Here is a 20,199-nt window from a genome sequence, read left to right as displayed (position 1 = left end):
TTTGTTGGAATGCATTCTGAGTAAACGTTAGAGGATATTGTCACGGCATTATTGTCCGGCTAATGAATCGAATGTTTACCTCCATTATTCCGTTTCAGCATCATGCTAATGAGCGCGGTTGAATTTTAATAAAGGGCTGGATATTCCTATTTCTCAAACGGATGAATACAAGCTCGATAGGGGACAGTTCGTCGCGGCGTTCTCTGCATTGTGTAAAATTGTTTTGCAAAGCTGGCTATAAATAAATGCGGCAAGTACACCCTAAAGGACGGCAAGGGCGGTCGGTCTCGCGTAAAAGATGACGCACTGTGACGTACGGGCGTGCGTAAACGGTTCGGGAAAATTATGGAACGTCGTGTAATTTTCTTCGGTCGGACGTAAAGGGCAGATGGAATTGGTGGGATCGATCGAACGAAACTTTCTTAGGGGCATGGACATTGAAACACGTTTGAGCGATTAAAAAAGTAATTATTTCGAAACTGTATCATGTTGAAGAATGAAATTTCGTTATCAGAACGTAAATATTTGATCGAGGACCAACAAGTGAATGATATTGGTTGAACAAGTTTTCAGAAAAATGGAACGATATTTTAATGAAATGATTTTTCATTATTGCAATCCCTGGAACGATAAGGCTGACAATGAGTACATTGGACTCTACGTCAGGACTCGACGTCACATTCCATCGCACGTGGTACGCGTCATCGCTTATTATTCTCACGTAGATCACACGCGTACTGTTGCGCCGAGAACCTCGCGAAAATGGCACCTGTTACGTGCCTGACCATCGATTCTGTGAACACTGAGTCAACGATATAATTCCTGTAATTATGCTCGGTATTGGAGAAACGAAAACTAATAAAATAGTTATAATTACAATATTCAATACACAAACGAATATTGTGTAAATTCCGAACATACCTAAGCTTTCCATAGATTTTTGTTACCAATGTGTGTATGTAGTGAGTAACGAAAGTAATGGACTAACAGTTTTCTGTATACTTTTTTCATAATAAATGCTTTATAATTTGTGAACATGTACCATTTTTCCTCCAATTATCACACCAATGCATTCACGATTTTTGCTTCAAGTGCAGATTGTCCGAATAGTATCAAAATGGACTAACCTAAAGTTATTTTGAATAGATTGCTCCAATATCGGATGAACTTAGTCTACAAGAATTAATTCTCCAATAATCATATGTCAACATCTTTCCGAAGGCAAATAATTCCTATCTTACTTACACCATTTGTTGCTTCTAATTAAATGACTTTTTAGAAGATTGTCTCCCACCATACGAGAGAATTCTACACGTCCATGTACCTCATTTGAAATATTAATCGAAAATGATAAAAAAATATTCCACATAAAATTTTCGTAAAGCTTCTTTAATCTTTACTGTTTTTTCTATTTTTCCTATGTTTATTTCTTACATTCTCATTATATTTCTTTTCGCTACTTCTACCTACTTTTTCCTGCTCTTCCCTACTCCTTCAAACTTTTCTCTACTCTTCCCTACTCCTTCCAACTTTTCTCTACTCTTCCCTACTCCTTCCAACTTTTCCCTACTCTCTCAAATTTTTCCGTACTTTTTCCTACATTTCCTTACTTTTCCCTACTTTTTCAATTTTACCTATTTTATCCATTTTATCAATTTGTCATATTTCACTCATTTTACCAATTTTACCAATTTTACCCATTGTACCCGTTTCCCCTATTTTCCATTATTCCCCATTTCCATTACTTCCTATTTCCCCGTTCGAATAATTCACGGGCCGCGTCTGATTTAATTCGAGCCGCATCGAAATCATTGACAGTCTCATTGACGGTCCTCCCTCTACTCGCAGGCGGTCTCATCGTCTCCGTTCGACGGAACGGGGGAACGGCGTGACGGCGCGCAGCGTCCATCAGCGGGTCGTTCGCACGCAGGATTCGCGAGCATGAACTCCCCGGCAAGCATGGAGCGGCAAGCCGGTTGGCGGGGTCGTCGCGGGCCTGCGCCGGCCCCGCGTCGGCGTTTCACGGTGGCGTTGCCGCGGGGCGGGTAGGTTCGCGTCGCGGCGCCTAGCGCGCGTCAGCGTCGCTGGGACCGTCGACGGGAGGCAACAGTGGTGGCCAACGCATCGCGTGGACCGCGTAATCCGCCATATTGGCCGCGAACACACTTTTTTTTTTTCGAAGTCTCGGTGGCCGGTCGGAACGCACACACACGGCCCTCTGGTGTCCCGAGGCTTCACGCTCCGTGATCCGTGCCGACAACCCGAGGGTTGAGAACGAGGGGCGTATCAGCGGTGTCCGTGTTAACCCCGACGATCGAAGGGCGACAGGGGGGCGGTGGAAGAGGGCAATAACGTCGTAAGACACGCCGAGATACGACTCGAACGTTTTTCACGACAAGTGAAAGGGGGTGAAAGAGAAAGAGAAAGAGAGAGAGGGGGCGGGAGACAGAAAGAGAAAGAGAGAATAGGGGAGAGACAGAGAGACGAACGAGGGTGAAAAGAAGTGTGTCAGTGATCGGTGGTTGAAAGAAGTGTCCAGTGGTTAAAAGGAATCTCGAGGAAGTACTTTGACTTCACCACCCTTGGCCTACACCTTGAAACCACTATAATAATCTCCTAACCTTCTATCCCTTTCTTGATCGAACAAACGATCATCGTTTATCGATTGTTAATTCGGATCCAGTACGTGAACCTGGTTAAAATTATTCGAAATTCAGTTTATTATTCCGACTACACGCGATATCGGTGACCATCGTTCGTTGAAGGACCGCGAGTTCGTGGGACTTACTCCGTTCTCAAGGGTCCCGTCGCCGGGTGATCGTTCCTCGATCATCGGGAAGTGATATATTCACGTAGATCGGTATTTACATCGGTGAACGTGGATCCTCTCGACGTTGGCTCGGTGTCCAACGTGACAGAGTCGCCGGTGGGCTCGTGGTCTCTCCCTCTGGTTCTCGACTTCTGCCAATCAATAACCAGCGCACCGACTCGTTCACGCTCTGCTCTCTGCCTCCCTCTCCCGCCCCCTCTCTCTCATACACGCACATACATATACACTATCTCTTTTTGCCCCGGTTGCCTCTCTCAGTCTCACCCAGTCGAACGGATCGTCGTCGAAAGCACAGTCTCCCCGGCCGGGTTGGAAACGCGACGGGCCTGAAAAAAAATTGTCGGCCGAGATGCATTGAGAGGCACTCCGCCGCGATGTTTTCCTGTTTCCCTCTTCCGTCCGTTTCGCGCCGTTCCCTCCCGCCGTCACGATCATCCTCCTCCCATCCCTCTTCTGTTATCTCTTCTCCCCTCGTTTCCGTTGCTCCTAGTTGCCCGCCGCCCTTTTAAAACCGCGTGTGTCGTACCCGTGTCCCTCTCTCGGAATTTTCGACGAGTCGGGGGCAAGTCATCGCGCAACAGAGAGGAACCACGAGGACAACGACGACGGTAGTCGTCGACGGGAGTAGAGTAGGCGCAACAACAAGAACCGTGGACGGCATAGACAGCAGCCCAGAGGCGGCGGTAGCGGCGCGCTCTCTAGCCAGATCGCCGCGCCAGCGCCCTGCGTGTGGCTTGTCAAACAGCCACTGGAAACCTATTTATACACCGTCAACGTAGCGACGCGGACGACCGACGTGTATAGCCAGAAAGAGAGAGAGAGAAAGAGAGAGAACGCCAGCGCTGTGTTCGGCTACCCACGCGAGCAACAAGCCTGAAAGAACAGAGAAAGAGAGAGAGAGAGGAAAAGCGTGGCGACGAAGAGCTTGACCGAATCGACGACGGTGTCATCAAGAGGTGAAGAAAAAGAAGAAGAAGAAAAATAGAGGATCCACTTTCCTGGTAGCTGGGCCTAGAATCTATCGGTTAGCGAAGAGTCATCATCCAAGATACAGTGTGAACACCACGTCGTTGCCGATCGCAGAACGATCAATCCTCTCCTCTCCCGTCCGGTACGGTTCGTTGATCGTCCTTCGGAAGCCCCCCGGAAGTTCGGTGGCCCGGTCGATGGACGCCGACGGGCAGGAACAAACCGAGATCCCGATGGGGCAGGATCGTGACACGGATGTCGGGAGTGCGGCGCGCACCGCGGTGCCCACCCATAGGGGACGTCATTGAGAGAGACAGAGAGAACGTGAGGGAGGGGAAGTGAGAGAGAAAGAGAGATAGAGAGAGAGAGAGAGAGAGTCTATATCTTTTCCCTTGGCCCGTGGTGATCGACCGTCGCGCATCCGCCGCCTTCCCTTCTCGCCATCGTGTGGCGGATCTGCGCGCGGCTAGGACCCGCGGCGCGCGTAAGCCTCTATAGGCGGATGGGGTTGGGTCACGTCGCCGTCGCGTCGTCGTCGTCGTGCACGGTCTCGCCGATGATGGTGGTGGTGTTGTTGTACGTGGCCCGGTGGTGAGAATATCGTGCCCAGAGAAAGATAGGTGTTCGGAGAACGAGGTGGCGAACGGTTATTCGAACACACACACACACATATATATATATATATATATATACACGCACACATTTGGGTGGATCCTGGCCCCACCGTTGTTTCCTACCCTGGCCGTGTACGTACCGTGAACGGAGGCGGGAAATAATGGCCGTTGGTGGTGTATAATGCGAGTGGAGGAGGATCGTGTGGTTGTTGGAACCAGCCAACAAGAGGATTTCGGAACGGACAACATCGTGTCAACGTAGTGGGAATCTCTCGCGTGTGGTGCGCGTCTCGGGGGTGGTTACTCTGGGCTCCGTATGTGTCCGCCCGTGTACACGTGAAAAAAAGTCACCAGAGTTCCCCTTCCCCAGGGGTGGGAAGGAAGGAAGCTTTTGATCAGACGCGAGGAACGGCCCAGTCCGAGTTGGGAGCATGCAGGGTTCGGGCGAGGCCCGTAGAGGCCTTAGTCCCGCGGCTGGACCGGGATAAGCTGCCGCGGATCCTGGAAGGTGGATTGTGTATCGAGGGCTGCAGACGGAATCGGTGGCGACACACATATACACAGACACACGCACACGTCGTCGTTGGTTTAACTGGAGAGTTCGTGAACGCGGGAAGCGAGCTGGACTCGCTTTCGGGCGCATGGAACATGATAGAGGTGAGGCGATGCGATATCGATTGACAGAGAAACACGTACACGTACACACACTCCGCGGAGAGCCTGTCGATGGCCTGGCGGAGATATGTCAGACAGAGAGAGAGAGAGAGAGAGAGAGAGAGAGAGAGAGAGAGAGAGAGAGAAGAGAGAGAGTGAGAGAGAATGGCCCCCGGCCGAACACGGCCACCGCCGACGACGTTGCTCCGATTTAGCTTCTCTCGTTTTGCAAGACGCGAAAGCGACGCTTTTAGACGCGATTCGGGCATAGGTACACCAGCTAGTATCTCGGCTTCCAAGACACACGCCGTTCGTCCCAACGATGGGAACAGCTGGAACGCCTCGGTAAACCGTGGATTTGGGTTAGGCGGTAACTGGCCGGAGAGGCCGGAGCCTGTTGATCCAACCGAGGATTTATATTCGGCACGGACGAATCGCGACTGACACGCGCGCCCGAGAGACTAGGCTAGCCTTCCGCGATTCTGGATAACGTGATCGTGGACCAGAGGGGTGGGGGCAGAAACGGTTCTTCGTGGATCTGTGTTTGAAAATTTCAGCGTGGATTTTTTCCGACTGGTTTTTAGATTCTTTCGATGATTATTTTATTTCTTTGGAGGTTCGACTGCTTTTTAGATTTCTTCGGTGGTTCTCTGGTGTTTTGGATTCTTTATTCTTGCATCGATGAACTAGGACGGATGCACCAATAAATGAACGCGTACCAGTGAATGAACGTTATGTATAAAAATGAATAAATTAAATCGTTAAAATGAAGCAATAATTGGATATTGCTTTTTGTTCATATTATACTTTGTTTCGTACTCGAACAATTTTCACTGTATTTTTCTTTTTATTTTCATTAATTTCATCTTTCCGATTTTTCAAATTCTAATCTCTACATTATAAAAGGGTTTAGATATTATTATCGTTTAAAATTCGACTTTAATGGTTGCAAAATCTTTTAAGTGTTCATTTATTGGCGCATTAATTCTCTAAATTCAATTATACATATAGCCCCAGTTGAAATTTATTTACCATACTTCATTTTGGGGACTCAAAGTTTATAGGTCCATTTCTGTGTCTTCTGATAGTATTTAATGAATAAAATCCAGAAAGTTATGCGTCTGTAAAAGTGTGTATTGTACGGCTTTTTCAACGCCCTACTGACTTCGTTCACAATTCGCCTGTCCAACGAGTCGAGTTTGATGGCTATAAACAAATCAACGTAATGAAAACTTAAGAAACAGATGCGCAGCCCTGACTCGACTCTTTGGTAGGTCTTTTGGTACAGTGATTCTTCGATGAATGCGACACGAACAACGGCGTTATTCCCACCACTGTTTTATTACTCTGTTACTTAAAACTTTCCTCTTATATTGAATCGTTATTTTAACGCACTTCTACAGACTTGTAACATTCGTTACAATGATATTTCCTAAATATAAAACTCGTAATTTATGGATTCCACTCTTCAAATACTATCCAGAGACACAAAAATGCATCACAAATTTTAGGTTCTCCAAAACGAAGTTTAACCCCGTTCCTTCACTTTCATAAAAGAACGAACTTGAACTCAGATCTTCCCAAAGACTAATAGTATTTGCATCCCGATTATTTAACAAGGGAATTATTAAATTATTATTTCATTTTCAAACTAACGAAAAATAAATAAACTAACGATAGACAGCAGCGCAAAGTGCTAGTCGAACGAATTTCGGAAGCCGCATATTATTCCTGACGCGGCACACGTGCTTCGTTAATTGAGCAACGCCGTCGATGGGGTCGATCCACTGACGTATCGACGTCGATAACGGGCTGACCTCCGGATTTTCAAGGAAATATTCGAACGGCTCGAGCTTACAAACCGACGTAGCTCATCAACAAGTGTCCGAAAGGGAACGTGTTGCATAATTAGAACGAGTCGTTCGCGCACTCAGAAACCGCGCGTCGTCACAACGAGAGTTCAGATCGTTCGACGAATAAAAATAGCGAACGACGTAACTTTTGATACGGGTATTTCACGGTGGAAAAAATATCTTTATATTCTTTTGGGAAGGGGGAGGAATGTAAACACTGTGCGAATGCACTTTTTGGCAGGTCGCCAACGGTTCCGAGGTGATTCACTAGCCGAGAGAGATCCCTCTTCTATTTGTTACGCTTCCCCCTATCGTTCGAACGTAAATATTATTTTGTTAAATGCTGTTCCGCGGTGGACGCTTCGGAGACACGTTTTTCACGAGTACATTTCCTTTTAGGTCTTTCAGGATATTTGATATTTTGATTTTCGTCGGATGCGGTCTCACGGTGGATATCTTGTACGACGTACACGCATTTTCTTTCGTCACCTCGGCGATGATATTTCCTTGGGTTTTCGCGTTCGAGATACTCTTGTATTTTTGAATGGCACCGAGGTAGATTCTCGAAAATACAAGCACTCGAGGTGAATTCAAACAGCAACGCCAACGGGGTTCGCTTGTGTAAACATCCAATTTCAAATAATATTTCCTTTAATATCCTTCGCGTTTTCTTGCCTGTTAAAACGTTTCCGTTCGAGCACGTGCCGTTCAGTTTTGAAATTCGGAGCTTCTTTTCATAATGTAGGTAATTCTTTGAGTTTCGAAATTCCATTAGCATCTATTAAAAAAATAGCGTGACAAGTCGAGGATGGTTGAGATTTTCGAGTAACAATTTTTCAAAAACCACCTTCGAATAACTTCACTTAAACAGTTACAACGAAAATTTACATGGAACTTGAATCTGAGAAACATAAGCTTTCCTTTTTCGTTTGACGCATAATCGATTCATAATTAGGTTTCTCGCGCTCCAAAACACTTTTGGGTCATCATGTCCAGTATACTTTTGGAGTTTGTTTAAACTTGGATATATTATAGTCTTTAGTCATATATAAACGTATCTGGAAGGATTTTTCAAAATTTCAAAAATTGTTGATTTTGCAGGTGTTTGAAATATAGTGTCACCCTATTTTTCAATAAATCATATCTGTTGAACTAACAAACTGAAAGAAATGAGCTTTGTGGGTGCTTACAGTGGATACACAACAGTACTTAATCAAAATTATTTCAGTCAGAAGAAAACATTTTGTAACCATTTATTTTGCAATTGTTTTAAAGAAATGCAATGTTACAATAGCGGGGCAATATTTGAAAACTTGAAAAAACTTAGGTTACACTAAAGACATAAGAGTAGATACTTAATTAAAAATATTTCAATTAAAAACAAATATTTCTTAACCATCTATTCTGCAACTATTATTTATTTTCTCTTTCCTAAAGGTGTGCTTCCACGAATTCTTGCACAGGAATTTCGTAACGTCTTTTGATTTTTTCACAAATTTCCTTTCTTTATAAAACTTGTAACAGTGGATCGTGATGCTATGACAAACGAATGCTCTACCAAATATCCTCGATCCTTCGTTTTGGGTCGCGCACGTGGGCCGTGGATCACCGTGGAAAGTCTGTTGTTTATCAATCGCTGCCCGCAGCCCGTATTAGCGACTCTCGAGTGTGGTCGTTATCGTGCGAGGCCTGAGCAGATCATCGATATACACCGTGGCGTAAAAATAAAGCTGCCCCCAAGAGAGACAGAGAGAGAGAGAAAAAAGAGAGAAAGATAGAGATAGAGGTTGTGCATGCGCGGAACTTTGCTTACTGGAGCCTCGATCCACGAGGCTCCTTTGCTGGGCACTTGCTGGATCGCAATCATCTGGCAATTACACAATACACACAGGTGTACCTTGATGTTGATTATTCTTGTTGAAGAAATTTTCGTCAATAATTGAGAACCTTGAATGTACATTAAAATGTTTGTGGTTCCATAGCAATTGACGATTATTTTACAGATTTTTCTGTAGAGCAGACATGGGCAAATTTATTATTTACAGAGTTTCGAATAATGAATAAAAGATAGAAAAATTAGTTCGTCATTTTGAATCGTTTAAACGTGGAAATTGCAATTTTTATAATAAAATAATACTTCTTCTTAAATGAATCGACGTTTGGCAAATTATTTAATTCTTTAGGTACAGATTTATTTGAAAAAAATTTTGCATATGGAACAGATTTAATTTCTTTTTTTTTACAATTGGTACAGACTACTCTGAAATGAACAAGAATTAAGTATTGTCTCAATTTGAATGACGAGTTACACTTGTCATCTTGCACTTAGGTAAAACAAATGCACGTCGAGTCTCAGTCGTCAAATGTATATTGCTACAGCGTAACAGTTCTAGAAACTATAGTCTAAGTGTTCTTGAAAACTTGTAAGATTTCATGTACAAAAATTTAGTAGAATAAAATTATTATTTTTAAAATACTAAACATCGGAATCTAATAGTACCCAAGTCGTTATTATTCGAATAAAATTGTGCTTTTGCAATTTGAAATTTTGAATAATTTTCCTGAAATCTGTTAATAATGTTCGAAACAGAATGTTAATACGTAAAAGTTTTGGTTATAACAAAGAACATCGAGATGGTAGTAGAATCTCAATAATCAGAATATTTTTACCTATTTATGTAGGTACACTTACGAGCAAACTCGGCTTCCACTAGGAGAAAAAGTGACGTAGGAGAAGGACCTCCTGCCATTTATTTTATTATTGAAATGTATGTCAACTTAACATTCGATTTAACATTTATTTCAGTACATGAAATAAATTTATCAAGTTGTAGGAGGCCTCTTCCCTACGTCACTTTTTCCCCTAGTGGAAGCGGAGTTTGTTTCTGAAGGTACGAACCTTTGATTAGACATCATCAGGAATTCCTCATCTAGTCAATCGCTTTTAAATTTTCTAAAGTTGTTATAAATGTACCATATAAAACGTACAGAGTTAAAATAACGTAGTATAAAGAGAACAGAAACGGACCGCCATTTTGTCTTCCGCCCTTTGAGCGTTCGCTCGAACAGTAAATTTCTTTGGCGGGTGTTTTGCATTCAGGTATCCGTTGTTTCCGCGTTAACACCGAACACACACACACGATAGGGGGAGGGGATCGATAGATGCAGCTGAGCGTGCGGCAATGGTATCCAAACTACAATAATTGGCTGCCTTTTGAAAGCTTATGTGTCAATTACCGTACGGTTAGCTTGTTTCAATTAAAGCCTTAACGACTTCACCGTGCTTCCGCGTGCGAATCGGCTGTGATGTTTTTCGATTGATCAAATAAGCCGCGACCCGATCCAGTTTCGATTCACGGTAGACTGGATCGCGTCCCAATTTTTCTTCATTTTTTTTTTTTATTCATCGTTCGCTGCTAGGAAGCTCTGTATGGCTTTGATTTTTATTTACAGCGAGGATCGAAGCGTGAAATTGAACGATGCAGGTTGAAATATTAGAAAAATTATACGGATCGAGGAACGTTATTCGAGTATCTAGATCGGTTAGACATTAATCGAGTTATTCGACAATTTTCAAAGTTCACATAACCTAATTTCAAATGCTTGTTTAATATTTATGAAAAGTTTCATGAGCAATTTTATGTTGGTAATACTCCTCGGTTCGTTAATTTCATGTGTATTCTGGTAGCTGGAATCCTCCGGAGGGGGAAAGTTCCGTACTGATAATGAGAACTGATAAGACATAAGAACTGGTTTCCACCCCTGTGTGCAGGTGATATCACGGAGTATCAAGCTTTAGGTACCTAGTTTTTATTTTTAATGCAGCTCTGTTCGTTCGTGTCGGAAACTTTCTGCGCTCTGTTCGAAACCGTTGCAATTTTCTCTCGTATTTTAAACTTTATTACCTTGGGGGGATATTAGATAACGTTCACTACAATTAAAAAGTAGATTTTTATCGTTTCACCTACTTCTTCTTCGTGATCAAGTTTTTCCCACTCTATTTCATTTAGTGAGATATTCTTCCGGAATGAACAAATTTATTAAAAATTAATAATATACTTTTACAGTCAGTCACTTCGACACACTTCACGAAATTACATATACTAAAAATACATAGGTAAACCCTGCTTTGTTTATTACAGTCTTGACTACTTTAAACACATTATTGTAATCTGCAATTTTCATTTTTATATACCAATGGTGGGCAAACTGCGGGTCCCTAGACAGCATGGGGTTTCATTTTCATTTTTCTTAAAGTTTCATATTAATAATCTATAGTAGTATAGTATGTAAGCAATATTAGAATTTTTTTGTGGCTCTTGAACATTCAAAAATGTATGAAAAGTATTATATGTGGTTCTTATTATCAAAGAACTTACCCCCACCCCTCGTATATACTATAAAACACTTCTGGAGGGCAACTCCTACCTACACTATCAATTTCTCACCTTTAGCGATTAACACGTCAGAAGGCCCACAGGTGTCACCATTTATCGTACTACAAGTCACTCGAAACAGTTGGTCGTAGCGACCTGTGGTACACCACTTTGCCGACGAACATAGTAATCAGTCGTACAACGAATCTCATAGACATATAGTAAATTTAGTAAAGAGTAAAATCTTCTATGCACCGCTCAAAAATCTATTTCCTCGTCATTCCTTAATCTCTCGACAGATATTGTCACGTATGTGTACGCCCAATTTTTCTTTCATTCAACCACAATTCCGAAATTATAATTAAATATTCACTAGGAAATTCCCCAACAAAAAAGGACCTTCAACTATCTGACTGTCGTTAATATTTGTAAATATATTTTAATTAAATACAACTGAAGAATAAAAAAGATATTCTCGTTGATCTTAATAAATCCGTCCCTGAACAGGTTAAACTAAACCCTAAAAGTTAGACACAAACCAGAGACCACTAATTAAAAATCGAACATCGATTCTGTGTTCAACGACCCAAAACAGTGCACAAGGAAGTTACCCGATCAATCCAACGACCACATACGTTTCAACTTCAAAATTCCAAACCGATCACGATCACCATTCACACGCCCTCAGACTCCCATCAAAATTACACTCACGATACCACAATAAATCCTAATTCCTCATCAGAACCAATCCATCCTGAGTCATACAATTCTTCTATCAAATCACACTAACAATTAACTCACAACTCCGACGATCCACCGTCGATCATAGTCCTCCGGAGGGCCAAGACCTCCCCGCGACAATCCACGAAGGTTAAGGTCGGATTGCTGGATAACGTCGTCCGTCCCGGTGCATCGTGGTGCGCGCCGTTGTGTATTTTTAGAGTGCCAGAGGGGTAGGGACCGTAGGCTGACCAGACGCGTGGTATCGTTTCCAGATGTCGAGCGGAATCGGTGCAACTGCAATGGGGATCGGCGTTAGTCACGGGACAGGGGGTGGCGAGGGTGTCGCCGGTGGTTGCCGGTTACGCGCCCAGAGCCAAAGCCAGGCATCCGGCTCCACGACCCAGCACAACAATCCGCAACAGTCGTCGCAGCAGCAGCAGCAACAGCAGCAACAACAGCCTCCGTCGTCTCAGCAGCAGCAGCAGCAGCAGCCACAGCAACGCTCGGGGATCATGGGACGATCGAAGAAGGACAACTGTTGCCTGTGCTGGTGTTGCAGTTGCTTGTGGTATTACCGTTCCTGTCTATTTCTATAACCTTGCCTCGTGAACGACGCAGCGTGGTCGTAATTTAGATGACACCTTGAAAATGACTTTCTGTTGATACCTCAAAGAACCCTGCTTTGTACGCGGTGTAATCCGTTTTATTGCCTCCAGATACCTGTACTTACCTGTCTACAGTTCTTTCGAGCTCTTTTATTAGGTGGAGAAAGTAACAATTTTTTAAGAGCTGCGTGAAATATCGTTGAATACCTGTTAATTTTGAACTAACAAGGGAAGGGACGGAAGTGTCACCCTCCGATTTGGATGAAAATTCGTATGTCTGTTAAACAGTCCAAAATAGGGGATACGTATTTTTCTTTATCGGCTGAGACGCGACTTTAAGGGATGAAACCATCCCTCGATGTTAAATTACAGAATCCATAGGATCGTTTTGGTTTTCCTCAATCGATTCTTCATTTGTCACAACATTTCCAAAGAATTCTTTACGAACGACACCTTAAGAGAATTTCGTCTAGGTACAACATCCCGCAGAATATTCCAACCCCTTTTAAACAGTTAATTCCTTTACTGCTAATACAGTAATTTCTCGATGAATGCGACTAGGGGGATTCCTCTATTTTCCCTCTGGAACAAATTTATGAGGGGCTGAAAACTTTTCCGCTTTCCCACGAATGCTCCGAAACAGACAAAGTCTGTCACACTCATCGAGTCATTACTGTACTTCTTTCATTATACGCGTCAGCAAAATACGTTCTCTATAGCGCAAGCTGTTCGAAGGCAACGGACGATGGCCAAGAGGCGAATAAAAAACAGAATCGTTGCGTTTCCTAGCTCTTGAAAAAAAAAAAAATGGGAACATCCGACGATCGATCCTCGAAACCGTCGTCCGTCCGACGATAACTCCTCTGTATATCCTGCCCGCGTGACAAGCCATTATCGCCGCGGTTTCGTAATATAATCGTCGACGGAACGATGCCAGTCCATTGTCTTTAAACGGAGCTACGACCTATTTACCGTCGAGCATACGATACTCTACGTGCACTCTTTCTCTGTTTCATGCCGCGCGTGTGTAGGAATAAATGGTAAGCAGGCCACGGGGGCTGGACTATACGTCGATGCTCGCCGGCACGTAATCACTGCACCCCCTCGATAGGGGGGGAGTTCGAATCTGAGGGGGATTGCAACGTGAATGTTGCAACGTGAAACAACAGAAACGTTATCAACCCTGGAGCGAATTCAAAATATTTTCGAGCTTTATCTACCGCCAACCTGCGCTTCCATTCGTCCCATGTTGCGATAATAGGATGAAAAGAAGCTTTTAATCGTTTGCATAAAGGAGGCTTGTTCGCGACGGTTGAATATACTTCGTGGGTTATTTATGTTTTGAACCATAGATTCTGAAGCTGGAGTTGCGTAAGGATAAGAATTGCTTTGCAAATGATGGGACAAAGAAATTACGTATTTCATTCATTGTTGTTCATGAGGAAGTGACATTAATACGTGTCACTACGAGCTTGATGCATTCAATTGAACTGGGGAGTAAACTTAGATTTTAGCATTGTGTGTTAGAGGTTCGGGTAAGCTATCGAATTGTAGTATAATAAATGGAAAAATACAGGCATAGGCCAGAAAAATTAAGGTACAAATGTCACATTTCTACAATATGGAAGAATGATCAATGTACAACTCGATAGATCAAAATCTGAACTATATCAGGGTTACAGAGGAAATTATTACGTTATTCTACTTGCTATTTTTCATAACTGTGATTGAACCGTTTAATAATTATTCCTTACCCGTTGATCGTTAGATTTACTAATCATCCCAGATAGCACATGACGTCTTAAAGACGGCTGAAAGGCGCCTCGGACCTAATATAACCTAAAAATTGGCGTCTTGAAGGCATCGTATACTATCTGGGATATTAAACAGCAACCGATAGATAATGCGATAACTCTACGAAATTTACAAAAAAGAAAAGGGAAATCAATTCGACCAAGCAATTCACGGAGTAAAAAGAAGAAAGTTCGTTCCAGGAGGGGGTGAATTCCGCCGCGATTCCGCGATCAAAACGACCCCTGCCGGCCGAGAGGACATTTATACGGACGTAATTTCACATCCAAGAAGCCCAATCTTTCCGCCCGACGGAAGATCTCCCCGGGACGATAACCGGGTCGCCGGGGATCGTTTCGTGACCGTTTCGCGGACGGAAAAACCGTCCGGATGCGTAACACGTGTCCCAACCACGGCGGAAATCTGGCCGACGAAGGGAGGAACGAAGAAGGTTTTTTCCGGTCGTGGTCCCCGCTATCTGCTTATTTATCCGTGCGCGCGCGCGCGCGCGCCTCTTGTCCTCCTCGCCACCCGTCCCGAGCGTTATCGTCCCCTTGGACTGTTTGCAGAAACGAAACTGGGGAAAGTTTCCGGTATAATGGAGCCGTCACGACGGGGAAACGGGACGTGGACGCAAAGAAACCTTGTACTGTTCGGATCCGTTACATTTCATTCGCTACGCGAGCCTGTTTTTTTCCTGATTCCATCGGTGCGTCGTGGCGTATTCAGTGATGGGACTGATACCATATGGATACTCTCGATACCATTTTACAAATTTGGAGATAGTACTAAGAATAATAATATATATTTATTTGTAAAAAAATAAAAGCCCTTTGGTACAATATACTAGTATATGAAAGTGTAGAGGATATACGGAAAGTTTAGGTATACAATAATGTTATGAAAGACTGTATAAAGAAGTACAAAAATATACACGAAAATTTACAAAAATTTTTAGAAGAGTATACCGAAAGTTTTATTGAAAGAAATGCGGAATTAATGGTAGAATAACATAGAACGGATTTGGAAACAGAAAAAGAGTCAGGACTATCTAAGAATACAGAAAATTAACAATAAATGATAACTATACACAGAAATGAATGTTGCGTATTGTATTGGATTTTGTGAATGCAGGAACAGAGTTGTAGAAGGAGACATATCGAAGACGTAGGAATCAAAGGAATTAATACTTCTTCGATGCTGACATATACGAAGGTATCGATACTTGTTTGATACCTTCTGATACCTACACGAAAACATCGACACTTTTCAGCATCGTATTTATTCGAATCGTCGAACATACATCCTTGTTGACCTCAAGTCTTTCGACGCTCGACGACTCGAATATACATGCTGGTATCGATACTTTTCTGTAGGTATCAATAGGTATCGATACTTTCTTGAAGTATCAAACGGGTTTTGATTAAGTTCCGTGTAAGTTTGGTATCGATTCAAGAGAAAATGGTATCGATAAGTGATACCAAGTACTCAATGTTTCGAATACTTTCCATTGAGTACTTTGGTATCGAATCGATTGAATAACATCAATAGTATCGGTATCGACCCCATCACTAGGCGTATTGCGGCTTAAATTCACCCCTCTAATCGTGTTGCGTAAAAGCAGGGTCATTTCTTTTTTTGTTCTCTCGCATGGTTTTCCACCCTCTCGGTCACGATAACACGGACAGTTGCCCGACCGACTTTTCCGGTACGAAACGATACCAGGGGGAGGGTGGCTCGATACAATTGCGTCGTAGAAAGCAAATCCTCGTGACCGGTTGTATGTTCAGGGATGTTGAATTCCAAATTTGGATCGATAGCAATAAGAACTCCTTAAATGGAACATTAGTTTCCTGTGGAAGACGGAGCTTTGGATAGTTTTCGAATCCCTGAAAATAAAGGGTGATACGGAAATCCTCAACTATAAACCTCATCCACCCCTCTGAGACTTTATTTCGGTGAACATCCCATTTATTGGAACCAAAGAATAGCAGACACATCTCTTCGATAGTTCACTAAGCTACTCCCCGGTGGGTTTACTCTGGACTAGTTCACTAAGAGAAAAGGATGAGCGAATCAACATAAACTTTTTGTATGTTCACGGAAGCTACGTAGACAACCACCCTTCGATCTTCCGTTCGAGCACTTCAGGGTTAACGATGACTTAGACTGGGGATGTTTATTCGAATTCGCAATTTTAAGATACTAATTTCGTAAAAATTTAAATGTGATAGAATTTTGAATTCTGTAATCAGAAGTTTGAATTGTACGAAATTCTATTCGAATCTTTATTTGTAGTGTTATCTTTAGGTGTAATCAGAAGCATCTTGTTAGCATTTATTGAACTATTTATAAATTATTTTAAAAAATTGCAAAAATAATTTTATTATGGTTTGTTCTAAATTTCTTCTTAGCATGAAAGTAATAACTCAGTTGATTTGGTGATTTCTCAGCTTAGACTCGTCTAAACCAAAAAATTCAAGAATATTCTTAATTAGTATGAGGATCGTTATCGCAAGAACCACAATAAATAATTTATCTTACAAAATTAACAAAAAGTACTTTTTTCGGTGATTTTATTACGTAAGAAGTATGATAAATTACAAATATAACCATGACTGTTCCTGTGATAGCGACACTCATACTAATTAATAATCTCCTGGAATTTTTTCTTTCAGATGAGTCAGAGCTTCCTACCTCGTAATTAGGAATCCTAGATTTCCTACTCACCTGTGCGAACAAGGACACCTTTTTTTAAGGTGTCACTTTCGTGCCAAGAAAAAACGTAAAACAAACCTATAATAAAATTCTTATGCAATTTTTTTGTATTATTCATAAGTAGTTCAACAAATACCAACAAGATACATCTAATTACATATTGCATTTACCGAGAATGTAAAATTCTTTAACTTTTTCCGCCGTCAAGGCAGAATTACTGCTTAAGGGATGCTATAAATATATAAGAAACAAAAAAAATAAATACATAATTGCTTTCGAATGTGATACAAGTGCGTGGAAATGAGAATGAAAAATGTGAATTTCTCGACAGTTTGGCGGCGATCGGGGGCAACTCGGCTGGCGCAGATGGCGCGGGCGACCAGGGGAAGAAGAAAGGGAACGCGAGCGTCGGCGTCGGCGGCGGCGGTGGCGTCGGTGAGCACAGGAGCAGCGTCGCCGAGCACGCAGGTGCGGGGAACGGTCTGGACGGTCTGGACGGGATCGACGGGAGCATGGAGTGCAGCGTGGACGAGGTCAGGACATGGGGCTCATCGTTCGAGAAGATGATGAGGCACACAGCGGGCCGCGAGCTGTTCAGAGAGTTCCTCAGGAGCGAGTTCAGCGAGGAGAACATCGCGTTCTGGATGGCGTGCGAGCAGCTCAAGCGCGAGAACGACGCCGAGATGGTCGAGAAGAAGGCGCAATTCATCTACAAGGAGTACATATCCACAGACTCGTCGAAGGAAGTGAGTGACGCACTCTGTTTCACTCTACGTTCCTTTTAACTTTTCTCATTAATCTTTATATTCCTTTGAGACATTTCTTTTAATTCTTAAATCTTCTTTGAATATTTTTCTTAAGGTCTTGTATTCTTTTTCATGATTCTCCAGTTTCTTTGAGTCTCTTCCATGGCCCTTGTGCTTCTTTACTCGTGTTCCTTCGAAATTGAATTTGGGGAATTTTTCTTGCTCCTGATGAAATGGTTCTTTGAATCTTCATTTTGGTACCAGGGAGCTGATCTCTTTTCTATAAGCGTTCGTAATTTTAGCGGATAACTTTTCTTTAGAATTTCGACACTATTTCGATTCCTTGCTCTGAATCGATTCTGTTCCTTTATTCTTCAGGGACCTTGTAAGTAGACTGTGGTTATTCATATTGATCTACTTTCTTAAATATCAATTTAAAATGTTAGTATTGAACAGAAATTTGTCCCGTTTGTCGAATAATGTTAACATGCAACTATTAACATGCAAAGTACAGCGAAATAAAAGCTTTGGTAGGACATAATAATATTTATTATCGCCGTAGTAAGGGATCGCATACGGGAAACAAATTTCTATTTCATTTTCATGTTCATAAATTAATTCTTAAAATTGTGAATTTGCACAAACATCCACAACCTAGTTATTAGATTCAAAAATAAAAAATACAACTTTATTAGCTACTCTGAACTGAATTATTTTTGTGTCAGTCAGTAATCTATCACATTTTCAAGAACTTAACATAATTTAACTTCAGCATATACATATCTTCCCGGTCTTATGTTCAATACAAAATCCTCAGAACATCTTAAATCAAATAAACACTTAGTTCGATCAAAACTACCAAAACACTTTGGTACCGTTAATAGTTAACCCTCGTTCTTCCAATTCAATTTCTCCCTCGGTGTCAAATCGATACAGTAGTATAAAATTAATCGAATGAAAACATAAATAGTTAGATTACAATTCCAACAGAGCCGCAGGTAAATTCACCTACACACACCAGAGTAACATCATTACACATGCGAACAATGTGTCAAATTAACACACAAGGGACGAATAAAGATTAATACTTAACAATCCACGGCCTAGTTGCGAACACTGTACCAAAACCGATCGTCCCTCCAGTCCCCAATCTTCCCATTCCACCTAACAAACCATTCTCTCCAAAAAAAACCCAATAAAATCGATCAACAAACCTGACTATTCCCTCTCTCTTCAGGTGAGCCTGGACTCGCGGGTCCGCGAGATAGTGAACCACAACATGACGCAACCGACGCCGCACACCTTCGACGAGGCCCAGCAACAAATCTACACTCTGATGCAGCGTGACTCGTACCCCCGTTTCGTGAACAGCGACATCTATCGACGGATGGCCAGACTGGACAACGGGCCACCGAGCGCGACCAACGACGAACAACAACAACAGCAACAACAACAACAACAAAACATTACAGGGAAATCGAAGGGGAAGAAAGGAGCGACGTAATCGCTCGTCGACGCGACCAGGGTGGAAGCGGACCAACACACACACCCACCGTCTACAGAGCCGGTGGTCCTCCGTCGATCGCGATCGAAGAACTGACCCCTCGCGGAAACGTCACTGGAGAACCCCTGGGTGGGACGATCTTAACGATCCAGGACCATGATCGAGGAGGAACACCGTGTCGACTACCAATCCCCCCTAAACCATCGACGTCGGATCATCCCTATCCGACGTGGGTAGATCCCATCGGCGGCCAATGATCTCGGAAGAACCAACTCGAAGCGACTCGCTCTTCCATTGGCGACCGCCACATCGGGGCCACCGTGACCACGCTCGCCGTGACTGCGAACGTGCGCACGAAACTTGACGATGGACTGAATTATTTAAAAGATAAACGAAGAAAGAAGATACGTAAGCAAAAAAAAAAGAGGAATGAAACGCGCACACGACCACGCACACGTCTAGCGTAGATCGTTAAACTGGACGCTTCCAAAGGGACACTTTGGTATTCACGCTTGTATTCACCGTTGACGCGGTTAGATTCGAAGAATCGGGACGGAAACATATACACATACACACACGGGGCCGGTCGGGGATGACGTTCATCGGTCAAAGGAAGTTCCTAAGTTCATCGTCCGAGTGTCTAGGCGACTCTGATCACGTCGTCGATGATCTCTCTCTTTCTTTCTCGTTGCTCTTGATAATGCTGCGTGTCTACTCTCTCTGTCTCTCTCTACTGCTCGAGACTGTCTTTCTATCTATGTTTCTCTCTCCGTTCCCGTCGGGCATTCTACCCTTGCCGTTTCTCTCCTGTCTTTC

The 20,199-nt window shown here is 42.9% G+C and overlaps 1 protein-coding gene across 2 annotated transcripts; it reads left to right on the top strand.

Moving 5' to 3' along the window:
- The first annotated feature begins 5,022 nt into the window (after positions 1-5,022).
- On the top strand, positions 5,023-19,959 carry LOC107194835 (regulator of G-protein signaling 17). Of its 2 annotated transcripts, XM_015584539.1 has the most exons (5): positions 5,023-5,070; positions 12,292-12,587; positions 13,656-13,664; positions 17,465-17,879; positions 19,117-19,959. In XM_015584539.1, the coding sequence occupies exons 1-5, from the start codon at positions 5,062-5,064 to the stop codon at positions 19,381-19,383; spliced, it is 996 nt and encodes a 331-aa protein (XP_015440025.1). In that variant the 5' UTR covers positions 5,023-5,061; the 3' UTR covers positions 19,384-19,959. The 2 variants fall into 2 exon arrangements, with proteins under 2 accessions (XP_015440025.1, XP_015440026.1); XM_015584540.1 differs by lacking the exon at positions 13,656-13,664.
- The last annotated feature ends 240 nt before the right edge of the window (positions 19,960-20,199 follow it).

The sequence above is a fragment of the Dufourea novaeangliae genome, unplaced genomic scaffold, assembly GCF_001272555.1.
Source record: "Dufourea novaeangliae isolate 0120121106 unplaced genomic scaffold, ASM127255v1 scaffold8, whole genome shotgun sequence".
Classification (NCBI taxonomy): domain Eukaryota; kingdom Metazoa; phylum Arthropoda; class Insecta; order Hymenoptera; family Halictidae; genus Dufourea; species Dufourea novaeangliae.
The sequence above is the reverse complement of the archived record's forward strand: the minus strand, read 5'-3'. Positions and strand labels throughout refer to the sequence as shown.